Source organism: Vanessa atalanta, chromosome 2, assembly GCF_905147765.1.
Source record: "Vanessa atalanta chromosome 2, ilVanAtal1.2, whole genome shotgun sequence".
In the NCBI taxonomy this organism is placed as follows: Eukaryota; Metazoa; Arthropoda; class Insecta; order Lepidoptera; family Nymphalidae; genus Vanessa; species Vanessa atalanta.
In genome coordinates, this window is record NC_061872.1 from 8084142 (window position 1) to 8104445 (window position 20304).

The following is a 20304-nucleotide window of genomic DNA, read 5'->3' on the forward strand; positions in this document are numbered from 1 at the left end:
AAATTGATATTTTCTCGACTCATCTTATAATAATATATGAAACGAATCAAGGACGACCTAATTTAGTTTATCATGCTTGAAATTTATTACAAGTAATGTTAAATATATTTGGCTACGAACTAAAGAATAAGCTAAATAAAGGTATTACAAAAAGATAATTCACTTGGTGATAGTTTACAAAAACTCAGTATTGTGGTATTCCAAACTGTGGGTCAAAGCCTAATCACAGCCAGAAACAGTGACAAATGGTATTCTTGGGAGATTTTACCTGTGGGGCCATATAAAATACTTAGATATTTTATGTACAATCCATATATAACCATAAATCTTTTTCACAGATTACTTTATTGTATAAAGTTTACAGTTTAGTTTTTTTAAAGTTTTTATTGGTTTTAATGTTTATTATCTGTTTTATAGTAATGGTATTTCATATTTCATATATTTAATCGTTTACAGTTTAAGTTATTAAGTGAGAGATTTTTTTTTAATAATATTTTGTTTGTTACCTAAAACGTGAAGAGAGTCTTTTATCCAAACGAGGAACAGAAAAGGACCAGAAAGACATCCCTGTGAGACCCCTTTATTTATACATTGAATTGTTCTGTAGGGTAAACGTAAGTTTGAGCACATCTTACTACTATATCAATACCTAAGATAATACACTAAATAACCCTAAAGCATATATCATCCTTGGTTTTAAAAGACAAGGTAAATCAAGGTAAATCAGCATCAGTTGTCAAGGGACCCCCTTTTAGTACAAATGATTAATTATGTTGCAACTTTTGCGAATTATACAAGATTATTTTTAAAACTTGTTGGTATTTAGACAGCAACAATAACAAAATATGATATATGAGGATAAAAACAAAGTAATAGTACCAACAAAAAATTTACTTTGTGGTATAGCTTTGGCGTGCCGGTCTGGTAAGGCTAGCACACACTCATCAGACATTATTCCGCAAAACAGCAATATTTAGTATTGTTGTGTTATAGTTTGAAGGGTGAGTGCGTATAGGTGTAATGGACATAACATCTTAGTTTCCATGGTTGGTGACGAACTGGTGAAGCAAGGAATGGTTAGTGTTTCTTACAGCGCTAATGTCTCGACGGTTTGACCACTTACCATCAATTGGTCCACTTGCCAGTCCGCCAAACTATATCATAAGAAAATACAATTACAAAAGCAATTTAATTGGCCACTAGTTTCTTAAAATGTTTAATTAAACAATGTTCGAGTACTTTAATAACTAGTTGCACCGAAAGGGATAGAACGTGTCTATGAATTCGAAACACTCATTTGACAAATTTTCGTTTCACAGGCTTCGAGTACGTGACATTGAAGACACGTAAAGCTAAATACAGTAGAATAGTTTATGCAATTTCGTAGTGAACGCTTACAGAAATATCGAGTTTTTTTTCTTTATCGATTCGCATAACATAATCGTATTGAAATATACATCGTAGTAAATTAAAAATAATATTCGAATATCTATGTATATATAAATTACCTTTACTATTTCTGTATGGATTTTTTTAAGTATACGATCACTGAATGATAACCTGTCCTTTATTCTGCTTAATGTGCTTAAAGTGTAATGCTAATAAGGAACGGGCGTTAGAGAGGGTCAAACATTCCAACTTTCAACTTTGTCCAATTCGAAATGAGCTTTGTTAATGTTACAAACCCTTTATGCACACAAAATTAATTTCCAAAAATAATTTTTACTCAATAAACTATTAACGACATTCTTGTTGCAAATATTGAAAATAGACTAAATTACCAAAATGAATAAGCAAAATCTAAACATTATTTATTTTTCAATATAACACGGGTTCGGAATTTAGATACTACCAATAAGAACCAACAAGAAACTGAGTAATTACTCTTTTGTATTAATAAAATAATAAACCACGATAATACAATTTAATTTAAAATCCTACCTAGAAATCATTAAATACTAACGTATCCTGCCAGTAATATTCAAGTTTTATTTGAGATATATGTATGTTATTTAATCACCTCTACTATTTCGAGATGACGTCTTAAATGCACGTGTAAGAAGTCGATTTGTTAATAAGAATAATAATAGATAAATCTTAGGCGCAAATAAGTGGTGTATTGCTCTTTCAGAATTGAAACTGAACATGTCAAGTATTTAAATATTAATGTTATTTTAGTTATCTTTGATGTAAATGTAAAAGTGTATTTAATTTTTTTTTATGAAGTCATTTAAATGAAAACTAATTTATTTGATATTGATAATGATTGATTTGGAATATCTATAATATTGATTCTTCACTTATTTTATCTTCGTTAAATAAGTATTAAAAAAAGGTAACTTTTAAAAATGGAACTTGTTATTTGAAATTTTATAGTATAATTATATTTTAATCTTACCAACGTTGGAACCAATGGATGACCAGCATAGCGTAGTTAGTAAAGAGAGCTGTTTCAGTTGGAGCGTATGACATAAATATTTTAGTTTCAACTATTCCGCCTCTGCCTCGAGAGCCTCTTGAGCTCGCAAACAAGCCAAAAGAGTCTTTTACCCCAGACGAGATACCTCTTCGCTTACTCCATTTTACCTTACAATGCTAATTTATGAACAGTTAATCTTTATTATACACCTACAGTTTATACAGTGTAAGGCTTTAAGCAATCCTACTAAATGGGGTTTATACATTTTTATACATTTACTCTAACAACTACCCGAGATTTCGGCGGTTTGTTACAATAAAACGTCGAATATGTGAGTAAAAAATAATCCATGTAGATATTCATTGGTCTAATACAAAGACGTATACAAAGTCGTATTAAGCATATTTTAAAGATAATCTAAAATATAATTACAGTGCAAGCTATTACCATTAAATACAAAATAATATAAAAGAACCGAAATGACCCAGAAAATTGGACGCGTGGATCGTATCTGAATGTTGCGGGAACAAATCCGGGAAAGTAATGCTCTGATTCATAATACATTTTAATCTCGGTCATTAGGGAATTTGTCATAAAACAATTTCAACCTACATATAGCGATTTAAATTCAAGATACACATACATGGAAGAAGTATGATGAAAAGTTCCAATCCTTTTCCTTAAAAAGACAGGAGGCCATTGACGTCAATGTGGAAAATTTACGGTAACTAGATTTTTGGACCAATTATTGTCTGCTAGAGTTTATCTATATGTATACCTATTGTACGTATGCCTATTTACATTCATAATATATACAATACCTTAGCTACATTAATAAGATAATATTATAAAACGAAAATATTGATAAAAAGCTAAAAGTAAATTACATCCCAAACCAATATAATAAAAAACCTTGGTGTACCTCAAGAGCTTAGAAAAACTTACAGCGCCGAGACTGTAGCGATGTAAAAATACGATGAGCAAACTCAATTGTAATATAAAAGCAAGTCGTCAGATATAAATACGACGCAAGCGAGAATAATAAAATGGTATGCAAGAAATATTACGAATCATAGTATAAATAAATTTAATACATTAACCACTTATTGTGAAATCTCCGGAAAAATCAAACAATTATTAAACATCTAGAGTATCTGCATACGTATGACTGGAACGTTGACTTATGATCGATAACGATGATATGACTCGTTGGTTCCATTGTCTCGCTTATAAGACTGATTCCGAAACACAGGGTACAAATCACAGATCGGACCAATATAATACGGCAATGATCATAGCCGGAAAAGTCAAACAGTTATGTTATTTTCGTGTTATATTCAGGAGCATAGTAGGCCGACAGGTATAAAACATATATAACACAATTTTACTAATTTTCGCAAGCATTTAGCGACTAGAGTCGATATTACAAAAGCTTATCTATTTATTAATTATCCTTATTGAAATATTTCACAAATACAAATTTATATACACTGAATCGCGAAATGACAGCTAGAGGAAACGATCGTTGCTAGGAAGGAACATTAACCTACTCATAGTCTTCTCACTTTTCGCTCCGGAAAGGAAACGTCTATAACGTGCTATTACAAAGAGCCAACATGTCCCAATGGTTAAAACGAATGAATCTTAACCGATTAGTGTTAATTCAAAACCGGCAAGCACTAGTAAATTTTCGTGTACTCGATTTGCTATGATTCGTCTTGATCGACGGTGAAGGAAAGCATACGTCGGATGAAAATCTACAACATGTGTATCGAACGACTTATTGGAGAAAATTGGAATAAGCTCTATAGCAGACAGCCTTGGCCCAATGGTGGTACATTTTGAGTGTGTCATTTTATGTTACGTTCATTTATTACGTGTTCTCAATAAAAATTTAAACACAGATCGTAATTAATACCATTCGAATAATGTTTTTTTTTAATCAAACAAACTTTGAGAACATCGACTTTAAAATAAATTATTTAATTTTTACTATCAATGAAACTCCATGTGTGTTTCTTTATTTCAACTGTATTATAATTTTGTTAAATTAATAAATCCTTATCGATTCTATATTTAAATGATCATTTTTTATTTATTCTAAGAGTTTACATATGTAGCAGACAAATGTAGGTCACTATGTGAACTCAACTGCGAAAACGGTATAGAATCGTTTTCAACTTACAGAAAAATCAAATTGTTATTCACCCGTTCAGACTCTTTTTACACTGAATATCTTTTTCTGTTATATGTTAATGTCGATAAATGTTATTTATATATCGATAGTACTGTCACTCGTATATTTTGACGGTTACCTCATTTATATTTTTTCTAAAAATTGGGCAAATAGTGGCTTTCAATATTAACTCTGTAGATCAATAATAATTCTCTGGTCTATTCTAAACAAATCAATATTAATATCTATCTTTATATTTCTTCTTCACGTGTTATGTATGTACGTAAAAAACAACCAAAACATTATAACAGGTTACAAGACACACGGTAAAGGCGATTCCATTGGGGTTTCCTTATTAATAAAATCAATTAACAAGTTATACCGATAATAATTGCATTAGAAATATATTTATGTGGGTCGCATAGGTAACTAGGTCAACTATAAGATTAACCACTGGCGGCGACACGGGGACGGTGGTTGTAGGAAACGATCGTTTCTCAGCAGGAAACTTTCCTCCGTGTCGCGCTGTCGCTCCTTCCGGCAAGGGAACGTCAGCGCGCCATAAGCAATTTGCCTATCTAACACTTACACCGGACGAATTGAATTTTATTGGCCCCTGGTAAGGATATTGAAATAATACTACGTATAAAATCTTTATCGATGATACGATAAGAGGTTAGAATTTTCTTTGAATACTTTTCTACCGTTTGATATATCTAACATTTGATGAGCAAATTCTTCTTTTGGGTTCTCCGTACTGGATGTGGACTCTACTCGCCTGAGCCTTTCTTTCATAATTTTCTTAACTAGTACGAAAATATTTTTAAAGGCTATTTTAGCTCTAAGGAAACCTTTTTGTTTGGAATTTGACTCTATAGATGATATATAGACGACTACGAGCGCTTTTCCAAATGACTATCTTCACTTGTTTCGCGGTTCTACGTTTTCAACATATTTTGTTAGTACGTTTAGATACGGGTATGTACGGGTATTCGGTTATCGATATTTTAGTAAACCGTAAATTCGTTATATTGGCAAACGAGTGAGGTTTGTTTATCATCGCGTGAGCCAAGATGGCTTAAGATGAGTATAGAAACTTTGGACACTCACCAAAGGTCGTGAGTATAAACCTCGCAAGTATCTTCGAGTATTAAAGAATATATTTTTACAATTATATTTTTATTTCGTTGTTTTAACATTAAAAAATTCAAACTGTTTTTTTAAGTAAAAATTACACCCTCTCTCTTTTACGTATTTAATTTTGGCTCGAATATTTGCTGTCTACATTTTACTTAACATTAACAACTAAATTTCCCACTGCTGGGCTAAGACCTCCTCTCCCTTTGAGAGGACCCATAACTTATCATATCACCATATAATAAGTTGTGGGCAGTGGTGCCCACTCACGAATAGGCCCATTTGTTAGTCCGGATACCTATATGACATCATACTTAGAAATATTCTTTAGGAGTTGTTCAATTATCTCAACCCTGATCTCTCTGCCATTCATCACAGATTTGACATACACCGCACTTTATATTTAATCACCCTCGACAACATTTATAGGTTAAGCCGTTTAAGATTTTGTACATCGCTGGTAAATGTTACCAAAAATACCAACCAACATATTCCATTCGCAGATCTGGGATACGTAAATTCGATAACTGTTTAATTATCATTTTTGAATTTATGATATTGTTTTATTAGTATTTACACCATAGACTGATTATTACTATAGAGACTCCGTCATAGACCTTTCTCTAACATATATTTCTGGCGCACTGTCAAATATTATATATACTAAGACAATGAGATTTAGACATAGACAATTTTACAACTTTTTACTAATGTGTAATATTTTTAACGATAACCTGCGACTTCACATCGTGGAGTATTAAACTGGAAAACATTTACCTCAAAACAAGGTCTTTCTCAGAAACTGGAACACTTACGGGTACGGTTTGTACTTTACTTACTTTGCTGACTTACTCCGCTTTGAATTGTGAAAAGGTGCCTTACGAAAGTGCTTGTTTTCTCTTAAATTATTTATATATACAAACGAGCCGACTTCATTACCTTGGTGTGTGTGACAGTTATGCTTGAAACTTGCCAAACGTCATACTACTTTACTAATGTCCGTGTACTTATTGACCAACCGTTGGCCACTGCCACTATTTTTATCGACGCATACTCAGCTTACACAGTCTGTCTAGGCATATAAATAATCAAAGGTTTTAATTATTTTAAGATTTTAAAATTTTAGCTTATGTTTTTAATAATAATAATATAAAAATATTATAACATAAAAATGAAGAATCTTTATATGAATCATCACCATAAATACTGCAATAGTGGAAATGAAAGTTCAACAATTTACTATGTATGGAATTCAACTAATACTAAAACAGTTTTCATTTTAAGCATTTATCTCACTTTCAACGATTAAATGTCTCAAATTGTTATCATAACAGAAATATACAGTGCCATACTTAAGACAGCTAATGACGTAGTGCAGATTTAATGAAGATTTCATGAGAGTTCTTCGGCTGAAAGGTTTGAAACCGTAACTCCACTTCTTTTGTTCCTTTGTTTCGCAGTACCCTAACTTGAAATCTCAACGTGGGCAATATTTACCCATCTTTATGACATTCTATTTTCCTTTTTAATTTTAGCATTTAAGATCGAACAAAAATGTTGTGACGTAAATTTATTTCAGTTATGTATAATTCCGGCTCTAACGTTCGAGGCGTGAGTTTTGTTAAACACTGATGCCTCTCTTTCTGTCATCACTCATTTGACATTCGAAAGAAGAAGACACAGCTTAGTTTAACTAATAACAAATGGGAGATGATATTTATTGATTTGACATTTATTTATAAGTATAACTATTAAAGTATTAAACTAAAAAAATAGCCTTTTACCACAAGTAAAGTTATGTTTAGTTATGTTTTACAAGTTTTTTCATCAAATGGAATTAAATAATTAAGAACAATAATTAACACGAATTACATAGATGACAATCCGGCATTTGAGTAGTACCTATTCGTTGATTTTCAGAAAGATAAAAATTTAATTGTATTTATTTAGTGTTATTTGACCCCTGAAAAAGAGAAAATGCTAGAATCCTTCTTGGTAATTCTAGACAAAACCTATACTCCGAAATGCTGATGGGTTTACATTATAACATTTTAAGAATTTTCGAAAAAACCCTTTTAAGAAAAACCTGAAACCGCTTAAACTACAAACTTCAATGGAACCAAATTTAGACTAAAATTAATTCAATAGAAAACAACTTTTGAATCCGTTACAACACTGCCCGCTTATTAATATGGCGGATATAAAAATTAATAATAATATTATTATGTTATTAATAATAATAGTTAAACGTATAAATATTAACATTAAGGTCTTAATTATATACAAATAAAAATTTAACATTTAACTACTGTACAAATCATGACCGCGTGGAATGGTGAAAATAATGCTAGCAACAATTTCCCGTTGAATCGCAATTCCGATCCTCTGGTCAAAAAGTGAATCAGCCCTTGTGTCACCAGTGGAGGCAATAAGGCGAGGTGTTATACATATAATGAAGGTTTTTGCATTCCAAGGTAATCTTTAAAATCGGCGAATACCTCTAGAAAATAGTAATAAACACAAATTAAAACTACATAACTTTTCTACCACTATTACTAGTTTATTTAGAGATATTTTTTGTCAAAAAAAAGAAGACTTCAATTTAATATATAATTGTCGATAATATCGATGAACATATACCCCAAAAATAAGTCATATTTGAATTGCTTCGTTTGCAAGTCGGCTAAGAATTACGATCCACAAGTACCTTGAAAGGCCTATATAAAAAGATATTAATTCGAATTCTCAAATCAAATTAAATTAAGAAAATAGACAAAAATAATAGTAGTAGAATTACAAATATTTACCATGAACAAGAAAATTAAAGTGATATTTAACAATTTCTTCAGCAAAATACCTACGTCTTGCAGACATTGTAGCGACAAATTAAAGTTGACAAAATTCTAACTCCAAAATACTGAGGAAGGTGAAATCATTGCGACGCACTGGGGCAGGGCGCATGTGTAAAAGACACGCATGCGCACGACTACTTAACCTCAATCCAAGCCGTGTTTTTGAATGAAAGTTCCAACACTGCCAGATCATCCAGACAGATGGATTTGACATTCACGCAAAATAAGACATAGACCATTATTATATTATTATTTATAAGAGTAATGAAATACCTACTTACTCCACTTACTGAACATGAATTACACGGTGTGATGTGATATTTTTAAATAAATAAATCATAATATATTTTGAAACTATTATCTTAAACATTAAAAATTGTCAATAACCAGAATGAAATACGTGATCTAAACTAAACCATTTCGAATAAACTATTATATAATTTAAAATGAAAAAGGTTGTAAGGTATACGATTAGTTGATATGTTCTTTTCGAAATTCAACTCAGGTACTGGCAACACTAAACTTCATTGAATACCGACGACCGTACTTTGCTTTCAGAACTCAACTACTTATCCACTGTTATCCAATCTCTGCGAAGCTCATTGATTGGTTCTCGCTAAACATATTTTTGTATATATAACTAAATTTGATAGGGACTGTATTATTTGATTAAAAACATCATATTTATAAATACAACTTTAAACATACACTTCAATTAAATAAAATAATAAATAGAAACCGGCGAGTTATATAATATATAACTATATATAAATAATATTCCTCTATATATAAAACCTTTCATAGATAACGTCGTTGAATGGGATATATAACTATACTTTAATTATTATTAAAAATAATTTACTACAATAGAAATAATAGCTGTAAATTGATTTGAAATATTTAAATGTATGTATGTAGTGCTATGTGAAAGCCTGTCTCGATAGGTAACACCCACACATCGGTTATTTTGCCAAACATCAATACTTTGCTTACAATTGCTGTATTTAGACCGTTAAGTAGTGAGCCAATGGAATGGTTTATATTTCATCAATGACTAATCTCAACATCATGTGGCCTGTGTACTTGTCTTCTGTTTTAAAACCTTTAATAAGAATTATAATCTGTACAAAACATCATAATTGTGAGACTTCGCCCCTAGACTGGGATCGGAAAATAGTGCGACTCCTGACTTTCTAATTCTTTTAGAGAGCCTGGATTTGCCCATTTATTACAAGACGAGTGCTATAACTGATAATAAAGATATAAAAACCGGACAAGCATCACTGAATTAATGTGCTTAATTAGTGATATTATAATGTATATTAGTGATACCAAGCCGAATTGGAAAAGCGTGGTGGAGTAAGCTCAGAAACCCTCTTCTCAAAAAGGAGAGTAGGCCCAGCAGTGAGGCACTAACATGCTATTACATTACTTTTTTTATTGGTATATAATCTTAAAACATTGCCGTTCATAAACAAATGACCATTTTTAATAGTCCTTAAATTTTTTATTTCTTTACAAGATAAATAAACTTGAACCCGTAATCGTCGGCAATTCATATATTTTAATAACTTGACTAACTCGGCTCGACTTACAAAAATAATTAAAAGCATATTTCTTAAAACAGCTGAGCTAATGGGCCGGCAAACGGTTGAAAGCTTTCTGACGTCTGAAACGCAGCCTGCAGGTGATCAGTTTGAATAGGAAATGGTTATTGACACCCAGACGAGCTATAAACGTGCAGGGTCAACGGCCTATTCTATATTATCTTTGAAAGAATATTGCATTACGTATTCAAGTATTCTTCTATCGTTTTTAGGAAAAATATTAGAAAAAGATTGATAAGCTATATGAACAACCTAATATTAACTGTTGTAATATTTATGATAGTTTGAAGATTTATTTAGATATAACATGATTATTAACTAGAATACCAAAAAATGTATGTACATACAAATTTAAAACACTCACGATGTTTGAGACTTTATTCATAATATTCGGGTTAAAACATGCGTTTTAAACTTTATTACATTAAATGAAAATATTTTGAAATCATATGAGCCTTTTCGGATTTACATCATGTTTTCTAAATAAAGATAAAGCTATTATAACTGCAATAACTTGGTCATATAGTTTAATTGTAAGAGTACTTGGTGATAGGGCTTTGTGCCAGCCCTGCAGTAAGTTCAGTATTGTTGTGTACCGGTTTAAAGGGTGAGTGAGCCATTGACGTGTAGGTGTAGTGACGTATTGTCGATGTAAGGAATGGTTAATATTTTTTCCACCATTTTCAATAGGCGATGGTGACCACAAAAAAAGAACGGAAGTGCAGTATTAGCTTTAAAAATATAATAATGTGTAATTGAGATACGAGAACGGATATTTGCTTTATATTATTCGTATACCTACAGAATCTTTTGTGCGTGACCTCTCACGTTCAGTCTTGCTTAAAACTGTAATCATTGTTTATCTCTCTATAACAATTGAAAATCATTTTTTTTTTATCAACAAGCAACTATTCATCTATTATGAATATAACTATAGCCCATTCACAAGTACATTAAGAAAATTCTAAGCTATACCATTTCAATAGTTCATTCATATGAAATTAAAATTTTTCAGCAAGTTTATTTTTTTAAATTATAAAAAATATTTTTATTTGTTAATACAGACTATTGCTGTAATAGAGAAAACAAAAACCGACCAACGAAAATTTTAGGTTTTTGTTACCAATTTTTTTTTCCTCAGAATAATAATCATGTAATTGGTGATTCATTATAAAAAAGTCACTTTTAATAACTATTACCTTATTTTCTCTCATTCCAGAACACAATCGTGAAGTCATTCGAGTGTTGGTTCTCACTATGGTTATATCAGGTAGCTATTTTATTGGACTTTAAGAATAAGTCAATAAGGAATGCTCTTGTGTACGGATATATTCTATCTGATATCTCTTGCTAGTTATAGTTGGCTAGTCTCCACATAACATTTGATAATATTATTACTTCTAATAATGTTTAAAAAAGTTACTTTTAAAAATATGTAATATAATATATTAACATAATTAATTTTATTAATTATGTTAATTTATCATTTGTAGTTTAAGTTAATATCACTTAAACACCATCAAACAAACACTACCCATAGTTCCCAAAAAGACTTTCTTTTTTTTTTTTTTGTATGGTCGGGAAATCGTAAGTACTCTATGATCCGATTGCACTCTTGTCAATTATTTATTGTCATTCTTTAAATTAAAAATATAAATAAACTAATTCAAACTAAAAATGTCAATACATTTATGTAAAGAAATTTAGTCGAAATGCAAAAAAAAATTTACTCTCGATAATGTACATTTTAAATACATAACTAACTTTTATTAAAATTATTTAAAAAATTTTTGAAAACCTAAAACACACAAATAGAAATGCAACGTTTCTACAAATCGATCGAATATAATTTCGAAGAAGTCAAAGATACTTAAATTAAAAAAAAAATAGTAATGACACAATAATTATTATTATTGATTATAATCATTAAAAAAATCAATATTTTACTAGTGTAATTTTCTTAATAAAGTATTCAAATCTTCGATAAAGTTTCAAATGACATCCAAAATGTGCGATTCTAAAACGTAAAAGGTTGTTTTGACATTATTTTTCCCAAAATTGTAGTAGTATTTTCATTCGTTAAATCTGTTTTCATTCATTGCATTTTTTACTATCTGTCAAAATTTCACTTCTCTAGAACAAATGGGTTTAGTAGAGAGTTGATGAATGATCTGAACTTTTTAGCTCAAAAAAGATAAAATGTTTTTTCGGGGATATTTTGTTATTGTGAAGTTTTTAGTGTGTCATTTTCTTGGATATACTTCCTTTTTTAATGCAACAATAAGTAAAATATTAAAATTTTATTTATAATGTTACTATACCATACCATATCATAATGTAAGTTATTTTAAATTACAATTTCAATAATGTTATACATTTTTTTATACATAGATTGTTTTCAAAACAATCCAACTATTTACTTATTTAATCTTGTTTCAAATACTTAATGAAATAGAAAAATATATAAATAAATAGGTTAAACAAGAGCTTGCACTGTTCCAATTATTAACATATAATTTAAATCAAATAATAGTTTATCGTTATAGCATTTATAAAATAAAATAATACCAAACAAAACTGAAGCTAAGTGAATCGCAACTTTTATTTTGTAATTATCATGGGGCACTGGAACGACGCTTCGCTTTCGAAGTGTGCAATAATATACTAAGGAAAATTATAATTTTCATAATATTCTCATTTTCAATACATGGTCGTAAATATGGTCACATTATTGTAAATCATAATAATGCTATAGCTTTTGGTATTTGTCAATCTTATTGATTCGCGAGGCACCCATACTATAATCTGTTATTCTGTTTATATTCTATTGTTTTATACATTTTTAGTTGACCACAGATTACTTACTGGCTCCTTACTAATATTATTTCCAGACATCTTTCTGACTAACTAGATTTTTTTAAATGTTTCAAATATTACCATCTGTTATTATATAAGAAATACAATAAATATAATAATTTTGTAGATTATTCGTCATATAAAAGAACTATTTGAAGTTCGACCACTTCTCAACAGTGGCAATAATTGGGTCTGCCACCCTATACCTTTCGATGAAAAAAGGCGCGGCTACCAAATCATATGTAACAATAGGAACTGAGACTAAATCTGTGAATGTCGTATGTTGCATGCGGTGACAAAACTTTACTGGATAATATTTATTAGACATAAAAATTAAAAAAAATACCTAACCTAACATGATTAAAAACTCATAGATTATCTGTATTTTGTAAACGTCAAATCCTACACATAAAAATTCATGTAACCTTAAATATATTTCAGTTATTGTATTGAGTATTTTATTTAAACAAATTACAAGTTTTGACCACGTAGATTTTTTTTGTTAATATTTTGTTGTGCTTACACTAATTTAAGTATGTAGCGCGTGTCATTGAAAATAATATGTACACTTATTATAATTTATTGATATCTTGGGATCGAAAAGTTTTCATTAAATAAATAACATGAGGTCTGCGGAAACTGCTCTCACATTCCTTACACCTACCACAGTACCTGACGATTATGTAACTCATAAGTAGAACATTTTCAGCTTGTATAAAATGTATTTTTAGTAAAATGGGATAACGGTGTTTCAATACCTATAGATACTATTTATATCAAAACATGGTAGTTCCGATGGATTATTAGAATAATCGTTTACGTGTATTTTTTTTTATTCAGCTTGCGATTTGATTCAGTTGTGTTTAAACAAATATAAGTTTTATACATGTTGTTAGAGCTATTCAATTCAATATAATAGACATGTTTTTGGTCAGTATTCCATATTATTTTTGAAGGTTTATATCACGAATATTATACATGTAACATATTTTACATTATGTTTAAGTTAAGATGTTTGGAAAGCAAATCATAAAAACAATACCAGTGAAAAAATAATTTGTATGTACATGAGGATTTTTATGTATAGTTTGGTTTAGTTCGATACAAACATCATCATTAACGTGTAAGGTTAAGAAGCGTGACTTGCCCAAATGGATCGATACACGCATATCTATAATCCTCAAAGCATTGAGGCGAATCCCGCGTATATCTCATCTTGTCGGTCTTTTCTAATCCCTTCAAAGAGTATTTATAACTTCCTACTTATCTCGAGTAATGATTCCATGTCTCACTCTACTGGTTGACTGAAATGGTTAAATATAACAATGATGCTGATGTTGTTTGATCACTTCACTCAAGAGGATAGAAATTCTTCAACTAGTCCCAAAGAAGTTCATGTTATGACCACTCACCTGGCACTCATTACACGTGTGTACGGAATAGGACTGGTCGCAGTCATAGCGTTGGAGGATGGTGGCGAAATCGCAGTGCACGCGCGCGACCATCGCATCGAGGGCGAGGAGGTCGCGCAGCGTGCGCTCGCAGCGCTCCCCGCCGGCGAGCACGTCGGCGCGCGCGCTGCGGTCGAGCGCGGAGGCGGGCGAGCGCTCGCAGCAGGCGCGCAGCCGCAGCTCGGCCAGGCGTCGCGCTCTCGCTCCGGCCCCCAGCGTGCACAGCGGCTGCACGTCGCGCCCCGCCAGCGTCTCGGCGCCGCCGCCGCCGCACGCCGCGTGCCCGTCGCCGCACTCGGCGCTCGCGCCCTCCTCCTCCAGATCGCACGCGCTCAGCCAGGGGTTGAGGCGCGCGAGCGGACTCACGGCCAGGCCCGCGGCCGCCATCAGCAGCAGCAGCAGCAGCGGCGGCGCTCGCATGGCGGGGGCGGCGCCGCTAGCGGGGGCCGGCCCGCCGGGCGCGGCGCTGCCTCATACCGCATCGCGCATGGCGACCTACTCGCGCGGCCCGGGCCGCGGGGCCGCCGCGCGGGGTGGGCGCGCCGCCATGTCGCTCGCTCGCCGCTCGACTGACTCCCCCCGGGCGCGCATCGATCGCCCCGCGCCCCGCGCCCGCTGCGCGCGCCCCTACAGCCTCCGTATTCGTTATGTAACATGCGCGCGCAACACCGACCCCGTCCGCCCTCCGCCCCTGATTCAGATGATACTGCCCTCTCGTGGCATATCACTCTGATTTTGTTGATATCGCCGCCCGCCCTACCGTGATATTTACCTTATGAAGGATCAACGCATGTCGAAGCGGATTTGTTTTCAACGTGAAATTACAGATGGCGCTCTTATACTTATTCTAATACTGTACATTTCACCTTATGTTGAAAATTTAGTATATAGTTATTTTTTTATTTTTAGAAGCTTTTATTTAACTTGCAACTTATTTATTTGTGCAGGTCAAATCTTGCGAGCAGAGTAGAAATTTTACATGATTCAAGAAGGATTTCTAACAATAAATTTATGTTTCCTATTATTACCGACAGCATGACATTGTAAAAAAAAAAAAAAAATATCAATTATTCACATTAGTAGGTGGATATAATTTAATTTCTTACTTACTTACTTTATTTTATTTTAGATATGACCTTTAATATTGTAATACAAATCAGAGGCGGCGTAGGACGTGGGCGACGTGGGCCATCGCCCACGGTCTCGCGATTAAAGGGGCCACGGGCCCTCCCTCTAAAGAGCCTTCAAAGTTAAGGGTAGACAGATATTTCTTTTATATTTAAAGTGCATATACATATAAAATAACAGTTCACCCAGGGTTTCTAGAGACGCAGAATGTGCTAAGACCCTGATCTTGTTGACATAAAATTTTTGGTCTTGCCCCACCGCAGAATACTATATATAAATATAATAATATTAATGATGTTACAAGATATTTTAATAAACATAATTATGAGAAGATAACACGTACGTATTCACTCAAGGGGTATTGGCTACATCTACATATATTGTAGATATTATAGAGCACAGATATATGCGAAAATAGAGGTACACTCTCATAGTTTGATTTAAGGGAAATGCGACATGACCGGAGTAAGATCAAACGCAGGATAAACAGCTTAACATGCTTTCCAAGCGATAGGAGTGCAATACAGTCAGCTCGTAAGCCGGCGCTACTACTGAAAATTCAGGAATAAAAACGCGTTGAACATCTCGAAGGCACTCGGAAGGAGGTGTCTTTTCACTGTTGTTTCGACTGTTGCCGATACTGTACGATATCCCTAAACAATGCTGGCATCCAATAACTACACCAAATTTTGGTTCGCTAATCCCTGAAACCACGACTAGGGACATCAAGTAGAGAATCATCGCAAACATTGCATTACCAAAGTAATTTATTTAATAGTTGAAGGCTTAGGAGATTAAATTACTATAACTCTTCGTATTGTGATTAATCATACGTGAGAAATGTAGCCGCTCAAAAAAGAAAGTTAGGTTGTGATCTATACTCTACCTAACACTAGAATAGATCTATGTATAACAATTTTATATCAATCTACCAGCTGTCACTGACGGATAAATATTCCCATACAAAAGCCCGTATTTATATTAAATATCACCTGATAAACTTTATATATATTTAGTATCTTATTTAGAAGTATGCTCAAGTATATTTGACTATATGAAACAGTCGTCGGTTATTTTCATATTTAAACTAATCAAGAAATTTAGATTTTCTCATAGACAATTTACTTCTTTTTACAGGACATAGTAATCAAATTATAAAGAGGACTCTAAATATGAACGTAATCATAGATTAGTGTGGTCATGCAAGGGATATTCTTAACATAACCAGTGTATAACTTTAGTGTCGACGTCAAATAAAAACAACGCTTCACATAACATTATTTATTTACAAGATTAACAATCAATCGAGAGTACGATCTTTGTCATCCGTTACTAATAACACAAATAATATAAAAATGTTAGGTAATGTTTCGATTATATCTATCGCTTGTTATCGTCTACCTAAAATAATGGAGAATAAAAAAATGCCTTAAAGAAGTTATATTACCTTATAGGTCATAGTTGAAATTCATTTATATGAAACAAGGTGGATTATACTTTTTGCAGGATATGTAATGTAAAATTACCGTCCTGTCGGGGCCTTTTTCGCGATTAGAAGAGTCTAGTCTTCTTTTGTTTAGATATAATTTTGCAAGAACTTATTTAAAAGACGGTGAACATTTTTTTTGTCATCGACATTGTATGATTATTACAACGTTTTATAAATAAATTTCTTATGCTGGATCACATTCTGACCCTTAAATTTCATTAGGGAGCTTTTGTTAACGTGCAACAGCCAATATCATATTAACTTGAGAATTGCATAAATTCGTTTTACATTTAAATACAACTGTTGTTTGCGATACGAATGCGATGACTAATTTTATATTTTATTCAAGTACTTTCTGTTTTTTCTTCAGGTCAATTTAAAGTCCTCCAAGATCGCCGTACTGGCTGAAAACAAAATGATTTAAATATTAGCCTTGTTAGAATGTTTCTATTAAAAAAAAAAAACCAAAATATTCGAGTAGGATATGAAAATGTATATTATACCGACAAACCAATTAAATTACAGAATACTGAGAACTGAGTTTTGTTTGTAGAATATCAGATGAGTGGGTGGTACCTACCCAGAGGGGCATGCACAGAGCCCTGCCATCAAGTAATCAAACGTATCCCAATATATCATAAAACCTAAAATAATGAGACTAACTAGATCACAAGAATCTGAAGAAGATTATGAGGGGAAAGTTGCTGCACCCACAGAGTGTCAGGCTGAATTGCACACTGAAGAAACCTAGGCTCAGCGTGAATTGCAATTGAATTCACCGCGTTTTCAGACAGTTGCCTCTCGGGCTCATGAGAATACTCAACAACACCAGGCACGCTTATCCGCGGATCGTAGCACCAGACTTCAACTGGTAACTAATCTCGATTAAATTCTCAAAGTTTAGACAGTAAACGCTCGTTTTTAGGAGTCTCACGAAGAACGCGAAGCGCATCTAACTGTCGATAACGAAAGTCACGTATTATCGCGTGAATCCAAAACCTGCACCAACAGAGACTCTAGCTTAATCTCTCAGAAAGTGGGTATGTAAGTAAGAATATAATGTAAATTTCGCGGAACTCCTGAAGAACACGAGGCGCGTCTAACTGCCGAATGCGAAACATATATTTTATCGCTAGAGCTTTCAAAGAGGCCAGACAACAGTCTACAGTGCTTAGAACGTGAAGCACGATTAAGATCCTGATTAACTTCGACCTTACCGAGATATTTCAACAAACAGCGACCAAGCCAAGCCAAGGTTTTGCAATGTTTACGATGACCTTATAATTTGGGATGAATACACTATAGCAAACCGAATATCAGCAGTACAAACAAGCCGCTGCAATAAACATTGTTATTCTCATAAGATTCAGTCGGCGTACCTATAATAAACCTTCTTAGAAAAGCACCAAAAAGCCCATCAAGGCTTTGTAACGGCACCAGATTAAAAGTGACTAGTTACAAGCAGAGATTTTAACAGGGTGGCGCAGGTGACTCTATGTTTATGACCCGCAATGAGAGGGTCATTGCAAAAAACTTTTCATTTACGTTTAAACGTGTCTAGTTTCCAACTTTATGTGGCTCTGTCGCGTATTAGCAACTTCAGAAAAGTCTATACATTAATCCTCGACGGCACAACGTACATCGGCAACACATAGTATGTATCGTGGCATTACTGTAACTAATAATATTTTCTACGAGTATTATAAGATAATGTGATTGTAATGACTTCTTTCACCTTTTATTTTCTTTCAGATAGTATTTAGATAAATACACGATAACTATTTACAAGATTAAATTATAACTTTTGAATTGCTAAACCGATTTTTAAAGAACATGGCGAAGAACACTCTAACACACAATCTTAAACACTCTCAAATACTGAGTAATGTATCAAACCAAAAAAATTAAAACATAATCGGTTTATTTATTTGGGAACTATGATCATATGCATGACAGACACATGTCAAACATATACATATACGCAAACGGAGTCGCAGGCACCAGCTAGTGTATTTGTAATATTATAAACATTGACATATCTAAAAGTATCTGCGTAATTTTATTATTGAAAGATATAGATACCAATATACGAATATATATATATATATATATATATTGATTCGGTGATTACAGTGACTATCACAAAGTCTACCAATGATCAATATTGTAGTGATACTAAGTTTATTGCCCTTTCAACAGCGAGCTCAAAGTTTAAAAGACCGGACAGACCTCTTCTGTAAAATGAAGGAGCTAAATTGTGGATATTATCTTAAGTATTATTAAAACAAGAAGGAGTTGTGCTTATTTCAATTTAATGTACGCATGATTAGATTACACTTTGATTTTATGTATAAGAAACCTACAATAAGCTACGTGTATTTGTGTATAACTATTGAGTTCTTAGTCTTGGTAATATTTACACTATATAATGATTTGATTGCTATATAGCCTTCTGGCGTAATGTTGAATATTATATGTATCTAATTAAAAACCTGATGAGATTTAGGCATGGACAATTAAACTATTTTTTAGTAATATGATATATTCCTACCACTCCACAGTTAATATTATAGCTACATATATCTGCTGTTAATATGGCATAATCGGCCAAATATCTGTAATTGTTTTTGTATTATTTTTATTATGTTTTTCGTCTGAGAAGATATTTATCGAAATATTTGTCAAACTTGGCCTATCCGAGTGTCATCTAGTCTTTCACTATGGATCGTTCGACTAAAGAAACGATACTCTTTCAATGGTGAACCAAAACAAAATGGACGCGTTTAACCGACAACAACAGTAATCGGTACTTGCACCACATATATGTCTAAAGATTCAGAGGAGTAGTGTGCTACGTGCCTTCGAATAACATCTTATAAGGCCAAGGTTATAGTTCCATTCAATTTTAGTAAAGTAGGACGCTGCCAACATGTTGGAAGCAGCTAAAACGTAGGGTACGAAAAACTTAACGCCATTTACACATTTTCAAAAAATAAAAGATAACATGAGAAGGAATGGATGGGACGGAATTCCGAAGCAGTAACCATGTCTACCGGTGAGGAAAAGGCCGGGGAAGATAATTCTCGAGCCCCTTACCCCGACTGGCTTAGCTCTGCTAGGAAGAACCCAAAAGATAACAATAGATATAAAATATATTAATCAAATCTACGGTAACATACCAATAGTTAC

General features: G+C 32.9%; 1 protein-coding gene across 1 annotated transcript in view; it reads right to left on the reverse strand.

Moving 5' to 3' along the window:
- LOC125072540 overlaps positions 1-14939 on the reverse strand; it is a 63944-nt gene extending 49005 nt beyond the window's left edge. The window contains exon 1 of the mRNA XM_047683163.1: positions 14460-14939. Within this exon, the coding sequence (XP_047539119.1) occupies positions 14460-14918 (459 nt within the window). The 5' untranslated portion in view covers positions 14919-14939. The remainder of the gene's footprint in view (positions 1-14459) is intronic.
- Between the last annotated feature and the right edge of the window lie 5365 nt (positions 14940-20304).